Below are 18,920 nucleotides of genomic sequence, written 5' to 3'. Positions count from 1 at the left end.
TAGTTGGAAAGGAGGTTGTTTCTCAGAAAAAAAATAGTACAGATGATAAAAAATATCAGTTTTAACAGGAGGAAAGAAGCATTTTTGTCACCTGAGGCTCTAGAGAGAGATGACCAGCTTTTCTCCTCCCTATTCCCAGAATGATGACGTGCTGTACAACCTTCACTTCCTTGAGCCTCAGTTTCTGTGTCCAGTCACCATAGTAACCAAGCCCCTTCTGGAAGAGAGCATCATCATGCCATACCATCAGCAGACATGGCTCTGCCTGCCCCAGAGCTTCCCACGGGAGGAATCGTGACAAACCGACCACGAAGAAAGCGTAATAACATTCATAAAACGCTCCTGGAGAGAAGCCAGCAGAGCCCAGGCTTGGGGTGACTCAGGCAGCACCAGCGCCAGGCAGGGAGGCGGGCATAGGGCTCCACTGCCTCCAGCTGTGTGGCGGGGAACAAGGGCGGGAGGAGATGGTGAGCGGGCCGGGGTGCTGGCAGGGGCCTCGCAGCAGAGAGACGGACCCGCTCCTACCATGGGGGGCGGGGCTCAGCCAAGCCGGGGAGGCGGATGCTGCTCCTAGCTGCACCCCCGTTTCTCTAACCCCGAGGGGCTGAGGCGGGGCCCCGTGGGGAAGCCGGCGGGGGACACGGCCCGAGCTCTGGGCCGCCAGGCTCTGCCCAGCTCCGCCCGCCCCGCGCTCGGAGGGTCACTGGGACGCCATGGGGGCAGCCCAGGCCCCCGAGCCAACAACCGGGGGAGCTGGGATCCCGCCACCGGAGAACAAGCCGGGCCGGGCCGCAGAGCCCCCGGGCCGCCCGGGGAAGAGATACCGGCCCTCGCGGAGGCCCCGTGACAACGCACAGGCACCAGCAGCCCAGGGCCGCGGGAAAGAACCGTCACCTGCCTGAACCTTCGGCCACCACTTACTTGTCCTTCTCCTTGTCCCGGAGCTTTAACCGCCAACATTCAAACCTGCCCCGCCTGCCAATGGCAGGGCCAAGACGTGATACGTCACCACGTACGGAAAGAGACACGCTCCCTACATGTAACCAGGGGCAGCACCTAGGGATGGCGTCATTTACTCGCGCTTTGTCACATGATCTAGGTCGGTTTCGGTCACATGATCGTGCTGTGGGCACGGTGCGAGGAAGCCGGACGGTGAGGGGTTATCGGCGTGGGCTCCCTCTGGCGGAGCTACGGGCCTGGGCGCTGTAGGAGGGGGCTTCACCGCCATCGGTGCGGCGGGACGGGCCCCCTCAGCTGAGACTGCGGGGCAGCCAGTAGCCTGCTTTCGCCCAGCCGCAGCTGGAAGCGCCGTGGGGTGGGGGTGGCCTCGAGGTTCAGTGGTCCAGGCGCTCACGGGACGCCGCACTTTCTCCCCGCAGAGCCGCTCCCGCGATGGACAGCAGGCTCCCCTATGACGATTACCCTGTCGTCTTTCTGCCGGCCTATGAGAACCCGCCGGCCTGGATCCCTCCCCACGAGGTCAGTGCTTGGCTTCCGGCGCTCTGAAAAATGGGGTGCTGGGCCCTGGGGAAACTCCTTACAGCTGGAGTGATGGTTCCTCTGAGAGCTCGGTTTTGGGTGAGCTGCCTTAGCTTAACCTGGGGGAGTCTTCAGAAATTTCTTATAAACCTTTGCAGCTGTAGGTGGTGCCAATGATTCTCTTAAAATGAGCTAAACATTTACTAACCCTTTGTCAGGTTGGGTAGATTGAGAGGCAAATTGGATGGAAAATAGCTATTATAATTGTCTGTAACCTTTTTTAACATAAGCATCAACTATTTTTGTTACATATTAATTCATTTTACACCAACAGCTTGCTCTGCCTTACAGGTGGCTAAGACCACCAGTGCTCTGCCCCAGGAGCACGTAATTCAAGGTCCTCATCCTACAACCGCAGATGGACTTCTGCATGGAACTCAATTAAAAACAATGGGGGTTCATATTAGTATAGAGATCCACCCATACTCATTGCAGGACAGGGGCCTAAATAAGAGCTAAGCCTGCTATAAATCAGAAAGCTGAACTAGAACTTACAAGCCACTACTTAATGTTGCTAGAAACTTCCATGAAATAAAATATTTAGTGAAAGCCATGTTTTGTTTTAAATCTTGTTTTGCAGTGTTCACAGTATTGAGCCTAGTACAGAACTCAAAGGTGAAATTCACTAAAACCTCAAACTGCTTAATCTGATCTTTCCATCCAAATAACAAGAAGCACAAAAAGTAAACAAGATCATAAAGTTTATTTTTGCTAGTTATTTCAGGCTTAATTAGTGACAGAAGAAATCTGTTTTAAAAGGATACATTTTAACTCTCCAAATAATCTTTTGAAACTTGCCCCTCTGTGTGTTCCTGGTGTCCTCTTCCCTTCTGTTTTAATACAGTGGTTGCAGTCCCCCTTTATTATCATGGAGTTCCTATTTGCAGCAGCTGCTGGGGCTTTTTGGCATTGATTTGCTCAGATTTCTGACCAGCTCTGGCTATCACAGGAGCATCCCTTGAGTAAAAATGGCAGTCCTCTGCCTTGCTTGGGGCTACCACACCCAGTCTCCTTGACTAATGCAAGGAACCTGTTCCACCCATAGCCATTTCTTGGCACAGCATCACAAGTTTGAAAGGTGTTCTAGAGCAATGGTCCCCAACCTTTTTCGTCTGGCCAGACGATGAGCCACGGAGGAGCATCTGCCGAAATGCCGCCGACAAGCAGCGTCATCCAGAGGTGTTGCCACCGAAAATTGGCAACATTTCGGCGGCGCCTCTGGATGACGCTGCTTGACGGCAGCATTTCAGCAAATGCTCGTCCACTGGCCAGTACGCGGGTACACTTAGATGCCCCGGCGCCCTCGGGCACTGCGTTGGGGACACCTGTTCTAGAGGAAAAAGAAACCACGTGACCTACAGTCCTCCCAGGTCCCCCATCTAGACTGCATTGATCTACAGCAATTGTGCCATATCCCGTGAAGTTTTGTTGTTCCTATTAAAGGAGATGCTGAGGTTACAACTTTGTTTGGCGCTGGCCCTCTGAGCTAGACAGCGGGGTCTTTAGGTTTCCTGGGTGGACCAGAAAGCCTAATTTTTGGGGTAGGGATGATGCCTTTTATAAGGAACTGGCTGAGAAGATATGTGGTCTGCCTAGGCCCAGTCAAAGCCCTGAAGGATCAGAGTCTAACCCAGGGGTGAGCAAACTTTTTGGCCTGAGGGCCACATTGGGGAATAGAAATTGTATGGTGGGCCATGCTCACAAAATTGGGGTGTGGGGGGGAAGTGAGAGCTCTGATTGGGGGTGTGGGCTCTGGGATGGGGATGAGGAGTTTAGGGTGCAGAAGGGTGCTCCGGGCTGGGATCGAGGGGTTTGGAGAGCAGGAGGGGATCGGGGTGCAGGCTCCAAGTGGCGCTTACCTCAAGCGGCTCCTGGAAGCAGTGGCATGTTCCTTCTCCGGCTCCTGCGCAGAAGCGTGGCCAGGTGGCTCTGCACACTGTCCCATCTGCAGGCACTGCCCCTGCATGTAGGAGCCAGAGCAGGACCAAGCCGTGGCTTCCAGGAACTGCGTGGTGCAGCCCCAACCCTGCGCCCCATCTGGAGCGCCAGAGTGGGGCTGAGTCACGTGATGCAGTCCCAACCCTGCGCCCCGACCGGAGTAGGGCCAAGCCGCATGGTCAGGTCCCGACCCAGCGTCCCGGCCAGAGGGGGCCGGCTTAAAATGGCCCACAGTTTGCCCACCCCTGGTCTAACCCCCTGATTCAACACATCCTTTAATATTGAATTATAGTGGTTTAACATGTGATGCTGAGTTCTGGCTAGCACTGCCCTCCCCTCACAGCCTGCATCCGACAGCAGAGATCCTTGCTTGTCCTGGATGGAATAAGGTGTCACACTAGGTGTAGTGTGGTAGCGCACACAAGCTCTATCAGGGTCAGGTCTCCATTATGTTGGGTGCTGTACAAAAACAGGACAAAACAGACCTTTCCTGGAAAAGTGTACGTAATAACACAAGTGGGGGTAACAAGCAAATGGCTGTGTATGTTTTGGGGAGGAAGGGAAGGGTGATGGTAATAGGGATGAGATCACACTGTAATGTAGCCTTGCTGAGTGTTAGCTGGCTTTGATGGATCTCCTTTAGCTGTACATAAGTACTTGATCTCAATGACTTGAGGAATCCCTGCTGGCCACCAGCCTCACCACTTTTACTTGGCAGCATACCATAGGTATCAAAAGTGCATCTTGAGCAGTGATAGCATGAAATTCCTGTCTGGGGTGTATAAAATTCCTTTAGGGGGATTATGTTCCCTGCTTTCAGGTCTCTTACAGCAGTTGTTGCATTTTGCAGAGAATTGGCCACCCTGACTACAATAATGAGTTGACCCAGTACCTGCCTCGCACTATTGTGCTGAAGAAGCCTCCTGGGGCTCAGGTGAGAACACTGAGGGCATGGCACTAGCCTTTTCTACAGGCCCAGGTAGGGTTGACTGCTGGTTGAGGCCTGGCATCAATGTGTGCAGTCTGCTGCTTTAGTATGTTCTTGTTCTGCTGTGGCAGGTTTGCTTCTCTCCAGGGCTCTAAGGCACAATATGCCCCATGGCCTCAGGGGATGGGAGATATGGGTCACACACAAATACGGTCTTCATCTACCGCTTCCTAGAGAAGCTGTTGGCAGTGAAGGATCAGTTCAGGCTCACCTCTCCAGCCCCTTGTACAACAATCTCATTCCATGGAGAGGTGAAAAGTCCTGCTTGGAGACCAGTCCATGTAGAGAGATGTTGGTGGGAGGAGGTAACCCCACACCACACTCTGAGAAGGATATCATCCTTCTGCACATGCTAAGGGAGACATCTTGGAGGCAGTGGCAGTGAGTTGTATGGGCCTGTGGTGCCTGTGCTCCAGAAATATTCAGAGCACAGGGGCTTGGCTCCACCAACGTTCAGGGGCTGGTCTCTCCCGCCATCCCTGCATGCCTCCCTCAGAGCATCTCCCAGTCCCTGAGCGATTTTAAAAGGGCCTCAGGGGCCGCCGCCACCACCACCAGCACAGCGAGCCTAAAGCGTCTTCCTTCCCGCCCTCACTCCATGCAGCACACCACTCCTGGAAGTGGCTGGCACATCCCTGCGGCCCCTGGGAGTGCGGGTGTGTCTCTGCATGCTGCCCCCGCCCCAACTCTGCCATTGGAACTGTGGCCAATGGGAGCTGTGGGGGTGGTGCCTGCAGGCAGCAGCATGAGGAGACCCCTGCCCAGGAGCCACATCGCACCCCTCCCAACCCGCTGCCCCAGCCCAGAGCCTGCATCCAAACTCCCTCCCAGAACCTTAGGCAGTTGCAGGGGCAGACTTGGACCCATTTTGGGCATCACCAAAAATTATACAAACCTGCTGCCCCTGGGAATGGGGCTCCTGTTACCAGGGTGACTCCCTCTCCTCCTACTTTTATCACTTGTTAAAATGTTTCCTAGATAAACTGAAATTGCCCCTAGAAATTGGGGGGCAGGGCATGAGAGTTCTGCTGGCCTGTTCTTGGGCGATGGCTGACACTTATCCCCCCCCAGGCAGTGGATGTCTTGTGGTTGAAACACAGGGTTGGGACTGAGAAAAGCTTGGAGTTAAATTCCCAACTGGGTCACTGACCTCTACCTCCACTCCCCAGCTGTAAAATGGGGATGATGCTTCACAGGGGGATGCAAGGGTTGCCATAGAGGTGCCAGTAGAGACACTGAATGCTTCAGGGTGTTGTCTGAACCCATGGGTAACAGCTGCAGGTTCTGAATGCCTTCCCCTGCTGCCACTGGAGCAGAAGTCCCAGTAGCTGGCAGTTGTTCACATTCCACTCAACTACTAATCCTATTTTCTTCTCACAGCTGGGCTTCAACATTCGAGGAGGAAAGGCCTCCCAGCTGGGGATCTTCATCTCCAAGGTACATCAGTCCCTTTGCCATTCTCTCTGCCACTTTGTCTAGCTGTCTAGTGCTTTTTGGACAAGCTAAACCAGCAGAGTTTACTTATTTGGGGCTGATTTAGACACTACCTGGAGCTCTAGCACCCCTTGCTGTGAACTACCAACTGCCAAAAAATCAGCAAGTGGGGACAACCTGGACCATAGCACATCTGATTCCAACCCCTTATCCCTGTAGCTCTAATGAACCTCAGTTCTGACCCAAACCCCATGCCCTACTGTTTTGAGGGGAGCAGAGGTGGACACCACAAAGGGGAAATATAGAGGCTGAGTGGTACTACAGAGCTCTGGGGGTTTGCCTTGACCTGTTTGGGGAGGGAACTGTGGACTAGTGGCTCTGCATAGTCTGATATGTTGGTTTGACTGACTTGACCATCTTTTCTCTTCCATTTCCAGGTGATCCCTGACTCAGATGCACACAGAGCAGGACTACAGGAGGGAGACCAGGTCCTGGCAGTTAATGATGTAGATTTCCAGGACATTGAGCACAGCAAGGTAAGAGCTCCCCCTGCTGCTGCTAGGGGGTCACATACTGCTTGTATCGATTTGAGATACATAGAAAAGGGTTTAAGGGAAGTGAGGAGAGCTGATCCTGCCCCCTCACAGCATCACCCCAGCCTGCACTAACCTGCAGTGTGGCATTTACTTTACAGCTTTGTCTATTAGCTAGAGCAAGTCTAGGAGGCATGCTCCTAGACCTCTATTCCTAGTTCCATTCCTGACTCAGTGTGCCCGTGGGCAGCTCCCATCTCCCCACCTATAAACTAGGAGAATGATCCTTGTCTACTGTGAGATTCTTCAGTAAGAGCTCACTCCTGATTTAAAGAAGTGAGCAACCCTAAAAGGGAAAAAGCACAGAATTGGTCATCACAAGCCTGCTATAGGATGGGTAGGGGAGAAGCCCACCATCCCTTCCTTAATATGTTATGATTCAGGCCTGACTCACAGAAGTTGAATGGATGCTAAAGCATTGCACTTAGAGCAGCAGCAGTAATCAGTGCAAGTTGTGTGCTGGGGGTTGGAACCTCTAGCTGGGTTTGAGGGGTGGCATGGGGGCAGGCTCCTTAGAACTAATTTCTGCCAGCCCAATCTGTTAACTCAGTGACTCCCTTGCTGCTGCTTCCAGGCTGTCGAGATCCTCAAGACTGCCCCTGAGATCATCATGCGGGTGCGTTACTTCCCCTACAGTAAGTGCATGTTAGTTCCCTCTCCCATGACTCAGCTGCTTCTGAAATCCTGATGGTGAAGCCTGATGCCTTGCATCCTAGCAAGAGACTGTGCTGACCCCAGCTAAACAAATACTAAAAATCTAGAGTCAAACATAGGATTAGAGTAGCAGGCTGCTGATCAGAAACAATTGCTGCTTTGATCTCTCAAGATTTTACACTAGTCAAATACAACAGTAAATGGATGACATCCAGTACCTGCATATAAACTGGTCACGTCCTAGCAAGACAAGGTTTAAACAAACAACTGACCAGGTTAAAACAGGTTCTTGGAACAGCTAGATCTAGAGCACACAAGCAGCAATTAGTCTTAACTCAGGAATTGGTTCAGTAGATATAATTTGAATAACTAACAGTGGCTGCAATTGTTAAACTTTCTCAGGGGAGGAAAGGTGCCACATAGTGGTGGCTCTTTAGAATGGAGATTTTTTTAAAAAGGAGACTGATCAACATGAGCAAATTTTAAAGCCTTAGGACTCCGCATGCTAAGCAACCAAGGTGCAAAGATGTAAGAACACACACAGGTGGTCAAATGACATGTTCGAGGTTATTGGAGCCAAACACGTATCCTGCAGAAAATGGAAATCCAACCCTAATGAGGCCATCAGAGAGAAGCAAACTATGGCAGTCGAATTGGATGGAAATTAAACAGAGCAAATAGCCAGGGCCACAACCAGAAAGATATCCATTAAATCTGAGATGTAGGATGCCTGAGTGTTAAACCCCACAAGTCTATCAGGAAATCAAGAGGGGTAGCTAAAAGAGGATACTGCAGTGAAGCTAAGTGATTTCTTTACATCTGTCTTCATGATGGAAGGTGGTGTGAGATAGTGCCTCACCTTAGTTAAGATCAGGTGTCTTGACTGGAGTGTCAAAGGGAAGTGCTAGAACAAGCTGACAAATCAAAGGGCACCAAATCCCTAGATCTTGCTCTACTTTCAAGAGTGATGAAGGAATTTAGGAATGAAGTGGCTAAGCTGCTAACAAACATGCCATTAAAATCAATTCTAGAGAGCAGTCCTGTGAGTCTTGTATTCAGGCTGATCCTGGACCTTAGACTTGTCACCCTTACTGTAGTAGCAATTTCCTCACTACTACTGACAGGACATTGTTCCATATAGAGCAATGCCTGCATTCAAATAGCACCACCTGAGCCCATTCTCTGTGTGTCCTACTCCATCAGCCACACTAATGCCTGCTTTTCCATTCCAGATTACCAGAGGCAGAAGGAGAGAACTGTTCACTGTCCCTGATGAGGTCCTCTCTAGTAATGGCTGCTCTGCCCTGCAGTTCATTGGGTCACAGCAGGAAGACTCTGCTCTCTGCAGCATTGGGGAGATTTGACACTAACCTAGATTTTCCTTCAAGTTTCAGCTTTGGGCAGAGGTGTGACTATCCTGCTGGCTCTGTGGGTCACAGCTCCCACAAGATCCCAGCTCTGCTCTCTGTACTGATGGACCCAACCTATTCCTGTTTACACCATGGAGTCAAGGATGTGGCAGGACAGGGAGCTGGGCTCTAATCTCCAGTTTCTGGCTTAGGCACTGCACAAGTTGATGGAGAAGTGGGGTATGGAGGATGCTGGGGAATGAAGGGTGGCTTCTGTAGCCAGACCTGTATCCATGGAGTGAGTGTCTTTTCCAGTAGGTGATTGCACCTTATAGGGTGCTGCTCTTGCCCATCTCAATGAGGTGTGAGGCCAAAGAGGGTGGGTCTGTATACATGCACCATGTCTGAATTAGAGCACAAGATGATGAGGCTGTGGTGCTGATTCTAAGCCAAGCACAGAGCAGGCTTTTTCTTTCCAACATGGTCTCAAATGTCTTTTGCCCTATCCATCAGGCACTGCAAAATTGTACAACACTAGTGAAGCAGCTACTGCTTGCTGTGTTGGAGGGAGAAAGTAGCTGGCAGAACCTGGCATTAGGTACAGCCAAGCTGCTGTCTGCCATTGCCTAGGTAGGTGCCTCTGCACAATTCACCATCCACTGGAGTTTCCTTTAAAAGTAGGCCCTATACCTTGTTCACAGCACAGAAGCACTTTGGGAGGTAAGAGGAATAAGTGCTCTGTGGTAAGAGAACGGGGGGAGGGGGGCAGCACAGCAGTTACTACATAGGAGATTGACTCTGCCTTGTTGTTCTTGTCCAGTGGCCACTTGCTGTAGCCTGACACTGCCATCTTCCCAAATTCTAGAAGGTGAACAAACTGTTCAGCCCTTTTTATGGACATGGCTAGAAATCCCTCCTCCCTCCCCAGCTGCTCCTTTCTAGGGCAATGGGTTGGTTGGGATCCATGGAAGAGAGAGGAGGTAACTTCAGTGAACTTTAGTATTGTGTGTCTGTCCAGCCATCTTCCTGGATTTTAAGATTAGGACATATGCTTGTATCCAATCATGATTTAACACTCCCAACAGTGGAGTAATTCTTGGGACTAGTTTCCAAATCATGCTTGCTGTAGTCTAGCACCAAACACACACAACTGTTCTGCTAGGCTCCTTGTGTGGCACTGCTGCTTTCATTGTTAAGCATTTCCTGCTGATGATGTGGTGGACATTATCTACTGAGGACACATCCATCATTTTGCACTATCACACCATTTGTCCCTTTACTATTCTCTCCCATTAAGATTCACAGCCAGCTGTAAAGGGCGAGATACCTGCACTCATCCATCCCTCACGTTCCATCCATGTAAGCAAGTCACACAACCTGCTACTGAATTAACTCGATGTTGGCTGTTTATGAAGCAAAAGAGAACCCATCATGCCCTATGTAGGGAAGCTTACTGCAGTTCCTCTTAGCAGCTGACTTCTTGGTAGGAAGCACAGTAGTGGGGTGGTGTCATTATCCTCAAAGCTTCTTTGCTCTTGCCAAACAGGATCTGGGGCTAGGTCTGCCTTCCTGAGCTGGGATTTGTTCTATTGCTTTGTAGGCACCTAAAAGTCTTAATAAAAATAAAGTTACTTCTGAAGTCTGGCTCCTGTACTACGTTTTAATTCCCTCCCAGGAAATGAATGTGGTCTGATGAATTGTACCCGCCCATCCCACACATGGAGGAAGTACAGTGAGCATAGCTCAATTGACATCAGCATTGGAGGCTAAAGTTATGCGTAAGACTCTGTCCTTAACTTCTGCAACTGCAGGCACTGGAAGGGACCCTTGGCACATATAGGGACACTTTCTAACAGTTGCCCACCATTGTGATTACTGGTTCAGTTCCAGAGGTGGGAACCCCAGTGCAAGCCAAGCCAAACACTGAGTCAGTTTGACTTTCTCTGACAAGGAATCGGATGTGCCACTTAGTCCCACCTGTGGCAGCTGGTGTTGTCTCACTTCTGCTGGAAGTTCTAGTAAACACTGCTGTTAGCAACACTGGGACTGTCTCTTCAAAAAGGGTCAAACTGCAGGAAAAAAGCAGCTCTAGGCCCAGCTTTTGCACCTACAGGCCCGGGTTAGCCAGTCTTCTCCCCACCCCCAGTGCTTTGGACTCAACCCAGGGAATAAAGAGTCGAAAACTAAGGACAGAACTAACACAATAACTTGTTCTCAGTAACAATCTTCTATAAAACTTAACATGAGCTGGCAGCCTCACTGCTACAGGCCAGCTGCTGTCAATAGGAATAATGCCCAGGGGACAAGGAACCCAAGGCATTTCCACAGCAGGGACGGGTGAAAGTATTGCACAGGGCACAGGCCCTTTCCTCATACTGACCTGCCTTTATAGCACACCCATGGACACAGTTCCACTGGCCTGGAGAAGGAACACAGTGTTATCATTACAAGCCAATCTCACACCCCACAAATCCAACAACTGTCAAGATTAGTTTCTCTCTAGCTTCATCAGTGTCACCTGCTTGAGACGGCAAAATCCTGGGGGAAAGTTCAATGAGCAGTTCCACACCCAGCCTCTCAGAGCCAACACCTACCATGTATTGCGGAATGGAGAGTGCAGTGAGCAAATAGGCCTGGCAGGGTTGAGCACTGCTGTCAGCACAGACAAGTGTATTTGCATAGGGTCTTAACAGGAGACTCCAATCAGTATCACTGAGGGACCTATGGCCAGAGGCCCATGGGCTGTCCCTAACTTACCTGCACACAGATGACTACAAACACAAACCCACAGAGACAAACCCTAAAAATTCTCACTGAACATTCAAGCTGCTCATCCTATTTGTTAAGAGCAGGACCCTCAAGTGCAACACTAGCTCCATCCATTTTACACCTCTCAGCTCCAGGACTCAGTCAACCTTACCATGCTCTAGATGTCCCTAAACCTCTGACTGCTAGAAGATGGGACTAGACAACAGGGGATGGATCACTCAAACTGCCTTATTCTGTTCACTCCCTCTGAAGCATCTGGAACCTGCCACTATCAAAAGACAGGATACTGGGCTAGATGGATTCTGGTCTGACCAGTATGGCCATTCTTATGTTCTTACTAGAACTGTCAATCTCAGTTAATGCATGCGATTAACTCAAAAAGTAACACTTTTTTTAATGAGCGTTAATCACACATCTCTGCAGATGGGACTCAGTGGTGGCCAGGTAAGGAGGCACCAGCTGGGCAAAGGGGGCCACTGCCCAAGGCACCATGCTCAGGGGGTGCTGCTGCATGCCTCTGGGGCAGAGTGCCCCATCTCCTGCCGCTCTCCTCCACTGTGGATCCCACCTCTCTGCCCCTGGCCAAGCTGCTCCTGACTGGGAGCCAGCCTCCTGTGCAGAGTGGGGGTGTGGAGGCTGATGCTGGGGTATTCCCCTCCCCTCGCCCATGTAGCTGGTCACCACTGAGCTGAGGCCAGGGAACGGGGGAACCTGTCTGCTGCTGCTGGCAGCTCAGAAGTGAGTGCTGCTGACAACAGCTGCTGGCTGAAAAGTGCTATGCTGAAAAAGACAGTGCTCTTCCATACCCACCAAACCAAAACTATTGGCAAAAATATTTAAATAAAAGGTATTCTATTATTGTTTAACAATGCTATTAAAACTGCAATTAATCATGACTTTTTTTTTAAATCTCATGATTAATTGTGATTAATTTTTTTAACTCATTTGGCAGCCCAGTTCTTACCACTCCAAGTCCATTTCCTGTCACCTTGACAACAAAGCCAATCTGCTCCCCTGAGACTTATTTGCCTCAGTCCCTTTCCAACTTCACTGCTGCAGCTACCTATTACAGCACCCCATTCAATACAAGCCTGCTTTGCTAGGGTCAAGTTCAGCCCTGGAGCAACAGGGTGATATCCCGAGTTACAGCAGCAATAAACTTGGGTCAGTCTTCAAGGCCTTTCTGGGGCACACTTCTCCCTCTTGCACTGGCGTTGAATTCCTCAACTCTGACGGAGCATCACATGAACTCTGAACAGGGAAACATGTTTATCCTCTCTCCCCAGAAGTGCCCCAGGAGGTAGGGATGTCCATCCATCCCAAACTCACTCCTGTTGCCCGTTTCTGTAGGAGGGTACTTGGTCTAATGCTAACCAGTTCTTAATGGCTCTCAGAATACACAGGCAAAACCTCTCAGACTGGGGCAGCATTAGCACTTCTGGGAGCAACAGCACAGTTGGCCAGATGCATTATGGATATCTTTACCTTCATATGAAGCAACAGATCTTGGTCACAGTACAGAAAGGACAGGAGTACTTGTGGCACCTTAGACACTAACAAATTTATTAGAGCATAAGCTTTCGTGGGCTACAGCCCACTTCTTCAGATGCATAGAATGGAACATATAGTAAGCTACATTTTATATACATATACACACACACACACCCCATGAAAAGGTGGAAGTAGCCATACCAACTTTAAGAGGCTAATTAACTAATAGGTCATCTTAATTAATTAGCCTCTTAGAGTTGGTATGGCTACTTCCACCTTTTCGTGTTGTGTATGTATATATTAAATAAAAATAAAATAAAAAACTTTATATGTTTCATTCTAAGCATCTGAAGAAGTGGGCTGTAGCCCACGAAAGCTTATGCTCAAATTAATTTGTTAGTCTCTAAGGTGCCACAAGTACTCCTATTCTTTTTGCAGATACAGACTAACACGGCTGCTACTCTGAAACCTGTCATAGTACAGAAAGGATCATCGAGCAGAAGGAGAAGAAATTCATACCAGCCTATCGGAGGTCACGGATAATTTCCCAAGATTTACCCTGCTCACTGCGATAGCTGTCTCAGCACAATGGGCCCCGGGTGCTCCAAGCTCCTCACGCAGCCACTGTCCTCTGTTCCCATCTTGATGGGAACGGACACCCCTCTATGCTTGAGACCTAAACATGGTCTCTTGGCTCATGACAGGAAGAACTACAAACCCTGGGCATAAAGATACATTTCCCCCCTTTAATGTAAAACAGTCAGGAAGAGTCCAAACAGAGTCTAATGCAGTGTTGCTCCTGGAAGAGAGCCAAGCAGCATCAGTTCTCAGAGCCACTGTGGTCTCCCCTCTCGTCCTTCACCTCCGACAGGCTGCTCTCATCAATGTTCTCCAGAGAGGCAGCATGCTGGAGTGCCAGGTCTGACAGCATCATGGTGGGGAGCTCGTTCTGCTCAGGATACAGCCAGGGCTTCATACTGACATTGTGCTGCTGTTTCCAGGAGGGGTATTTCAAGCAGGCCTTATGCATCTTCTTCAGCATCTGAAGAAAGCAGAAAAGGGGACCAAGAAAATGGAAGCAGCCTAGAATCTGACCACTACCAGACCCCCTGCATTTTTGTATTTACTTAATGCTTGGGAAAGGGTGGGTGCTGTGCAGTTACCTGAGTCAGGTAAAAAGAGGAGACCTGAGTGCATGGATGGGAGACTAATACTGTACAGTTCCATACAGGAGCATTTTCCATTTGTTTGGATAAGCAATCCGTATCTTCAATAGAGCTAAGGATCTCATTGTGCTTCAGCTGCTTCTCCTCTAGGAGGCAGACAATTATTAGCCCCATTTTACAGATGGAGAAATGGAGGCTGAGCCAAAAAGTCAATGTGACACCTTGGTCAAGTCCAGTGACAGAGCTGGGGACAGAACCCAGGATGCTGACCCATGCTGCAATCTTGTGTCTCAACTACACCTCATGCCAAATAGGTTCCCCACAGTTATGCCCTGCAATCCTGACCTGTGCCTTCCCCACTACGCCAAGAGCTCAGAGGATGCTGAACCTCAGAATGCAGAATCTGGTGGTCACAAGCTGGGGACCCCAAGACAAAGCATTGTGCACAGGTTTTTCACCTCTCTGATGCATCAGAGGTTGGTCATTGTCAGAAGTTGGACTAACCAGGACAGCACATTTTAGTACCAAATCCAAGGATACCTAGGATGCCCCATTCTCTCTACTGCTCAGGCCTGTACCAGGAAGTTGGAGGGGCTGGAAAGTCGAAGGACAAGTTAGATCTCCACTAACTGCCAGCCCTTTCCTCTAACCATGAACAATGGTTGATCCTTATTACCCACTACTCAGGAGCTCCTTCACTCACCCTTGGTGCCAGGTACTGGGAAGCTTTATTCACAACCCACTTTGGCAGTTTCCCTAATGCACAAGAAAGAAAGGTGGAGAAACAGAATAATTAGTGAGCCACGGCAGAAAAATGCTGCATTTATGCCAGGGTGCAACTGCACGCAATGCTCCAGCCCCTCACCAAGGTACAATTGTGAAGCTGCAAGATCATTTCCATGGCATGTTGCAAAGTGATCCTAGTGGATGCCTAGGAGGGAAATGTGTGGAAAGAAAGCAATACAATTTATGCCCTGTATAAGGGAGTAGAATTTTTGTTCACCTAGACCTGAAGTTGCCTCATCCCCTTGCACACCCACCAGGGATACAGAGCCAGACTTACCTTTGGGGTCCACCTGAGCCAGGTAAGTCAAGGTGCAGCTGTTTGGTCCAGTTGACTGCACCAAGTATCCCGCCAAGATAGAAACAGCCCTTACCAGGTCCTTTCGGGGAGGATATTGCTGTATGGTGAAATCAGACACTCAAACTCTGTCACCTTCCCTGGACTCTCTCTCAGACCTGGTGTTATACACACAGGGCAATGGGACTAATCTAGAGGCTCAGACACCGTGCCTGGTCTGTAAAGCGTTAGCTGTGCAATACATATCCCACAATAATAAAAGGTCCCTGCACATCCAAAGGGACACAGGGACTACATACACTCTAAGGCATAGTAAGGGGTGGTAGATTAACAAGTGTAGCTCAGGTTAAGAAGAGCCAGAGTCACATTCTGCTCAGAGCATCCTTAATGGATTGGGAGGGACAGCTCAGTGGTTTGAGCATTGGCCTGCTAAACCCAGGGTTTAGAGTTCAATCCTTGAGGGGGCCACTTAGGGATCTGGGGCAAAATCAGTACTTGGTCCTGCTAGTGAAGACAGGGGGCTGGACTCGATGACCTTTCAAGGTCCCTTCCAGTTCTAGGAGATGGGATATCTCCATTAATTTAACTTGTAACCCGGACAAACTTCACCCAGCTCATGACTGTAGCTGTGGGGTGGAGTCATTCATCAAGGAGGCATCTGAGCAAGCACTATTGAGATTCCCGTGGGAGCATGGGACTATGTAATTAAACTCTTCCCTCCCCCTGACTCACCGGGTGTTTGACAGAGAAGTTGATGATCATGTAAGATTTATCCACAACCTGCCAGGATCGCAGTGTCACCACATCTCTGTTCTTTAAGGGCTTTGGACATTTCCCTAGCCAAGAAGGAAGCAAAGTCACTTCAACTCACCAGTGATAAGAGTTGCAGGAAGTGCAGTCACACTAGGGGGTTTCTACCTTGCCTGCACTTGCCCCTCGGTGAGGTTAGTGATCTCTCTGTATCCTGCCACCAAAGCCTCCCCTCATCTCTTAAGAGCCCAGCTGATTCTTCTGTTAGCAGCCTCAACAGAGATGCCAAGGATGAAATGAACCCGGGGGACTGAACTCCCCTCTCCTGTTAGAAAGTCCAGTGGGTTGAGGCATGTTGGTGTGTGAGAAGCTTGCCCTACTGCTGACCAGATGGTATCTATTCAGGGCATACAGAATGGGTTCAGTCTTTGCTCCTTCCTACTGAAGGGCCCATCCCGTTTCCTTGACTTGTTTAAGTCAGGATTTCAATTCTCTGGGGTTGATCACACTTCCTGCCGCACTCAGCCAATCAGAGCAGCCCCCAAGCCATCACTCACAGGAGTAGTAGCCCACATCAGCATTGGTGGCAAGCCGGGCAATGTCATGTGTGTCAATGACGTTCGTGTCCCACTTCCTGCGATACTCAATGTCATGCAGCACATCATACATCGTCTCCGCTGGCACATCTTGGATGTCAATGCAGCACTGCAGGCAGGAGCAGGACCACAGTCAGGACACTGGCTGGCTGGCTGCACCCGCCCCCATACTACCGATTGGAGTAGCTGACTTGATCCGTGTATAGGGAAGAGCTCCTCATTCTCAGCTGGGCTCCCATTTGTGGGGAAGGGTGTCAGACAGGGTAACACTACCCCTTTACAAATCACTGGAACCCTCCACTCAAAACACTTTGCAAATGTCAACCCACTATGAAGGGAAATGATGAACAGCGAGGGAAGCAACTCACCTAAGATCAAAAACGGGGAAGGGCAGAGAATCCATTCCAAAGTAACAATACTTATTGCGCTTGAAACATTCAGCGGAGACAAATGCAAACAGATCAGTGTTAAAAGCCCTATCCCATAACTAGACAAATCCCAGTCCACACAACAACCAGAATCACAAACAAGAAGCACATAGCACAGGCTTCCATAACTAAGGTACCACCGAATATGTTGGTGCAGAAGAATGGAGAAGGGAAGAAGGTGAGCAGAATAAGTCAGAGCTGGACACTACGTTCCAGTCTCCAGATAGAAGCAACCAGGCAGACAGCGGAGGTGTCCAATCTTACACAGATGACTCCAGCGTGGAGATGCACAGTAGGCCCCCTCAACGGCTTGTGGTTGACCAGAATTCAGGGGCAAATAGCAGGTCTGGGAGATCCCAAAAAGAATAGCTTTCCTGTTACTGGTTCAGAGAAGCTGAACCTCTAGTTCCAATCCCATCACCCTGTACCAGACTTCAGCCACTTACAGTGGTGTTTGTCAATATGAGTCAATGATTTACAGAGAAAGCATAACTCAGACTGCAGTCTCAAGGCTGGTGCAACTCCACAACCACTCACTATGTTGTTTTATACCACATGGGCAGACGACTCCTGTGGGGAAGGCTATCACCAGGGCAGACAACTGGATAGGAAGAATAATGAATGCATCTCACTGACCACTTTCTTGGGAAGTTCACATCAGATTCCTGGCACCCAGATACTGGAGTGACAAGTACCTCTAGGTCACAGATGTGTCACATGGCAAAGGCGAGGGCTGTGTGAATTGCATACCAGGGAAAAGGGACACCAAAGCCCATACAAGATGGTGACAATTAGCACAGATAGGCTCCACTACATATTTTAGAGTTAATCAGTTACTCTAATCCTGGCACAGGCACTGGCAAGCACCTTCTGGGGCAGGAGCCCAGCAACTCCTCTGGTGCCCAATTTCTGTCTCCACGTGACACGATCCCCGACTCCCCCAGCTTAGGGTCCAGGCCCAGACTACATTGGACCTCAGTTTGTGACAGGGAGCCAGGACTACAAATAGTCAAACTCAGGGTGAGCGGAGCCAGATCTGGGCGTGAGGCCATCCAACAACTCCCACAGCGAGCCCCGCTCCCAGGGGAGCTCCAGCAGCGCAAAGCAGCCGCCAGGCTCCCGCAAGTGCCCTCTCCCAGCCCCCCACTCCGTGCCCTGCCCTGCCACCCCCGGCTCACCTTGACCGTGTGCACGGCGGGGCCGGCGGGCAGGGGCGGCTGCACCCACACCCCGACGCCCTCCTGGCTGTATCTGCTCTGCCAGCCTTGCTCCGCCTCGCACTGAGCCCGGAAGGCCCGGAAGGCGTCGGCATCGGGCACCTGCACAGGCTCCATAGGCGTTGGGGAGCCGGCGAGGTCAGCAGCAGAAGGCACCGGACGGGTGAACACAGGTGCCGGCGAAGGCCCCACCCGCTCGCCACCCCATACGCAGTTGGCATAGTAGCTCCCGCCCCTACCAGGTTCGCCCAGCTTGTCCCTGCTCCTCATTGGCTTCACTTCGTCGAACCAGCCGCCAATCAGCCAACGATTCCGGCCAGGTGCGCCCCGCCTGCCCCGCCCTACTCGCTGATTGGCCGCGACGTCCGCGGCTTCTTTTCCTGGTTGGACTGTCCCCGCACGGAACACACCTGCCGCCTCGTGACGGGTGAAATTTTAAAAATCAATGGCGGGTTCGGAATTAGATACAGTATGAAACAGGCCGCGCCCCACGTGGCTAGGAGCTGGGGAGGGCTCGGATTGGCTGTTGGGATGGAGTGTCTGGTGGGGATTGGCTCTAGAGGGAACAGCCGGGGCGGGGGGCCCTGTGAGGAGCAGGCCTGTGTCGCCCCGTGGCATGTCCGTCCGCTCCCTGCCCCGCCCCTTCTCCGAGGCCGCGGCCCCCACTCACTCCATCCCCCCTCTGTCCGTCACTCACTCTTCACCTCACTCACTGGCTCGTTTTCCCCGGGCTGGGGCAGGGGGTTGGTGCTCCAGCTGGGGGTGCGGGCTCGGGCAGGGCTGGGGATGAGGGGTGTGAGGTGCAGGAGGGGGCTCTGGGCTGGGGTGTTCAGAGTACAGGTGGGGGCTCACCTGGGGGCTTGGGATGCAGGTTCCAGAACCGCTGACCTCAGACGGCTCCGGGGAAGTAGCAGCATGTCCCTCTGG

At 50.9% G+C, this 18,920-nt stretch overlaps 3 protein-coding genes across 7 annotated transcripts in view; 1 reads left to right on the top strand and 2 right to left on the bottom strand.

Moving 5' to 3' along the window:
• The window catches only part of KIF4A (kinesin family member 4A), a 37,582-nt gene extending 36,579 nt beyond the window's left edge, over positions 1 to 1,003 (bottom strand). Inside the window, exons 1-2 of one of the 2 annotated variants that reach the window (XM_034780682.1) lie at positions 922 to 988; positions 92 to 217 (exon numbers count right to left, since the gene is read on the bottom strand). The gene's annotated coding sequence lies outside the window, so the exon portion shown is untranslated. Of the gene's footprint in view, positions 1 to 91; positions 218 to 921 lie in introns of both variants that reach the window. The other variant, XM_034780683.1, reaches the window with a different exon arrangement.
• Positions 1,004 to 1,020: 17 nt separating this feature from the next.
• PDZD11 (PDZ domain containing 11) lies at positions 1,021 to 8,824 on the top strand. Of its 4 annotated transcripts, none has more exons than XM_034780688.1 (7): positions 1,021 to 1,099; positions 1,380 to 1,479; positions 4,328 to 4,411; positions 5,846 to 5,902; positions 6,337 to 6,435; positions 7,067 to 7,108; positions 8,379 to 8,824. In XM_034780688.1, exons 2-7 carry the CDS (start codon positions 1,393 to 1,395, stop codon positions 8,508 to 8,510), a joined length of 501 nt encoding a protein of 166 aa, XP_034636579.1. In that variant the 5' UTR covers positions 1,021 to 1,099; positions 1,380 to 1,392; the 3' UTR covers positions 8,511 to 8,824. The 4 variants fall into 4 exon arrangements, with proteins under 4 accessions (XP_034636579.1, XP_034636578.1, XP_034636581.1 ...); XM_034780687.1 differs by having other exon boundaries at positions 1,088 to 1,152; XM_034780690.1 differs by having other exon boundaries at positions 1,088 to 1,152; positions 7,067 to 7,127.
• A 4,657-nt stretch (positions 8,825 to 13,481) lies between these two features.
• Positions 13,482 to 18,202, bottom strand: LOC117882452 (START domain-containing protein 10-like). The gene is made up of 6 exons (XM_034780686.1): positions 17,955 to 18,202; positions 16,310 to 16,457; positions 15,735 to 15,838; positions 14,985 to 15,102; positions 14,625 to 14,677; positions 13,482 to 13,797 (listed from the first exon to the last, which is right to left on the bottom strand). The coding sequence occupies exons 1-6, from the start codon at positions 18,108 to 18,110 to the stop codon at positions 13,576 to 13,578; spliced, it is 801 nt and encodes a 266-aa protein (XP_034636577.1). The 5' UTR covers positions 18,111 to 18,202; the 3' UTR covers positions 13,482 to 13,575.
• Between the last annotated feature and the right edge of the window lie 718 nt (positions 18,203 to 18,920).

This window comes from Trachemys scripta, chromosome 9 (assembly GCF_013100865.1).
Source record: "Trachemys scripta elegans isolate TJP31775 chromosome 9, CAS_Tse_1.0, whole genome shotgun sequence".
NCBI classification, from domain to species: domain Eukaryota; kingdom Metazoa; phylum Chordata; order Testudines; family Emydidae; genus Trachemys; species Trachemys scripta.
This window is presented reverse-complemented; position numbering and strand designations above follow the sequence as displayed.

Excerpts from the sequence above, each read along its gene's own strand:
- LOC117882452 (XM_034780686.1), bottom strand. The coding sequence starts at position 18,110 with ATGGAGCCTGTGCAGGTGCCCGATGCCGACGCCTTCCGGGCCTTCCGG. Across the intron at positions 16,458-17,954 it reads CCGCCGTGCACACGGTCAAG|TGCTGCATTGACATCCAAGA; the intron begins GTGAGCCGGGGG and ends TCCTGCCTGCAG. Across the intron at positions 15,839-16,309 it reads TGATGTGGGCTACTACTCCT|GGAAATGTCCAAAGCCCTTA; the intron begins GTGAGTGATGGC and ends CTTCTTGGCTAG.
- PDZD11 (XM_034780687.1), top strand. The coding sequence starts at position 1,115 with ATGATCGTGCTGTGGGCACGGTGCGAGGAAGCCGGACG. Across the intron at positions 4,412-5,845 it reads AGAAGCCTCCTGGGGCTCAG|CTGGGCTTCAACATTCGAGG; the intron begins GTGAGAACACTG and ends TTCTTCTCACAG. Across the intron at positions 5,903-6,336 it reads TGGGGATCTTCATCTCCAAG|GTGATCCCTGACTCAGATGC; the intron begins GTACATCAGTCC and ends TTCCATTTCCAG.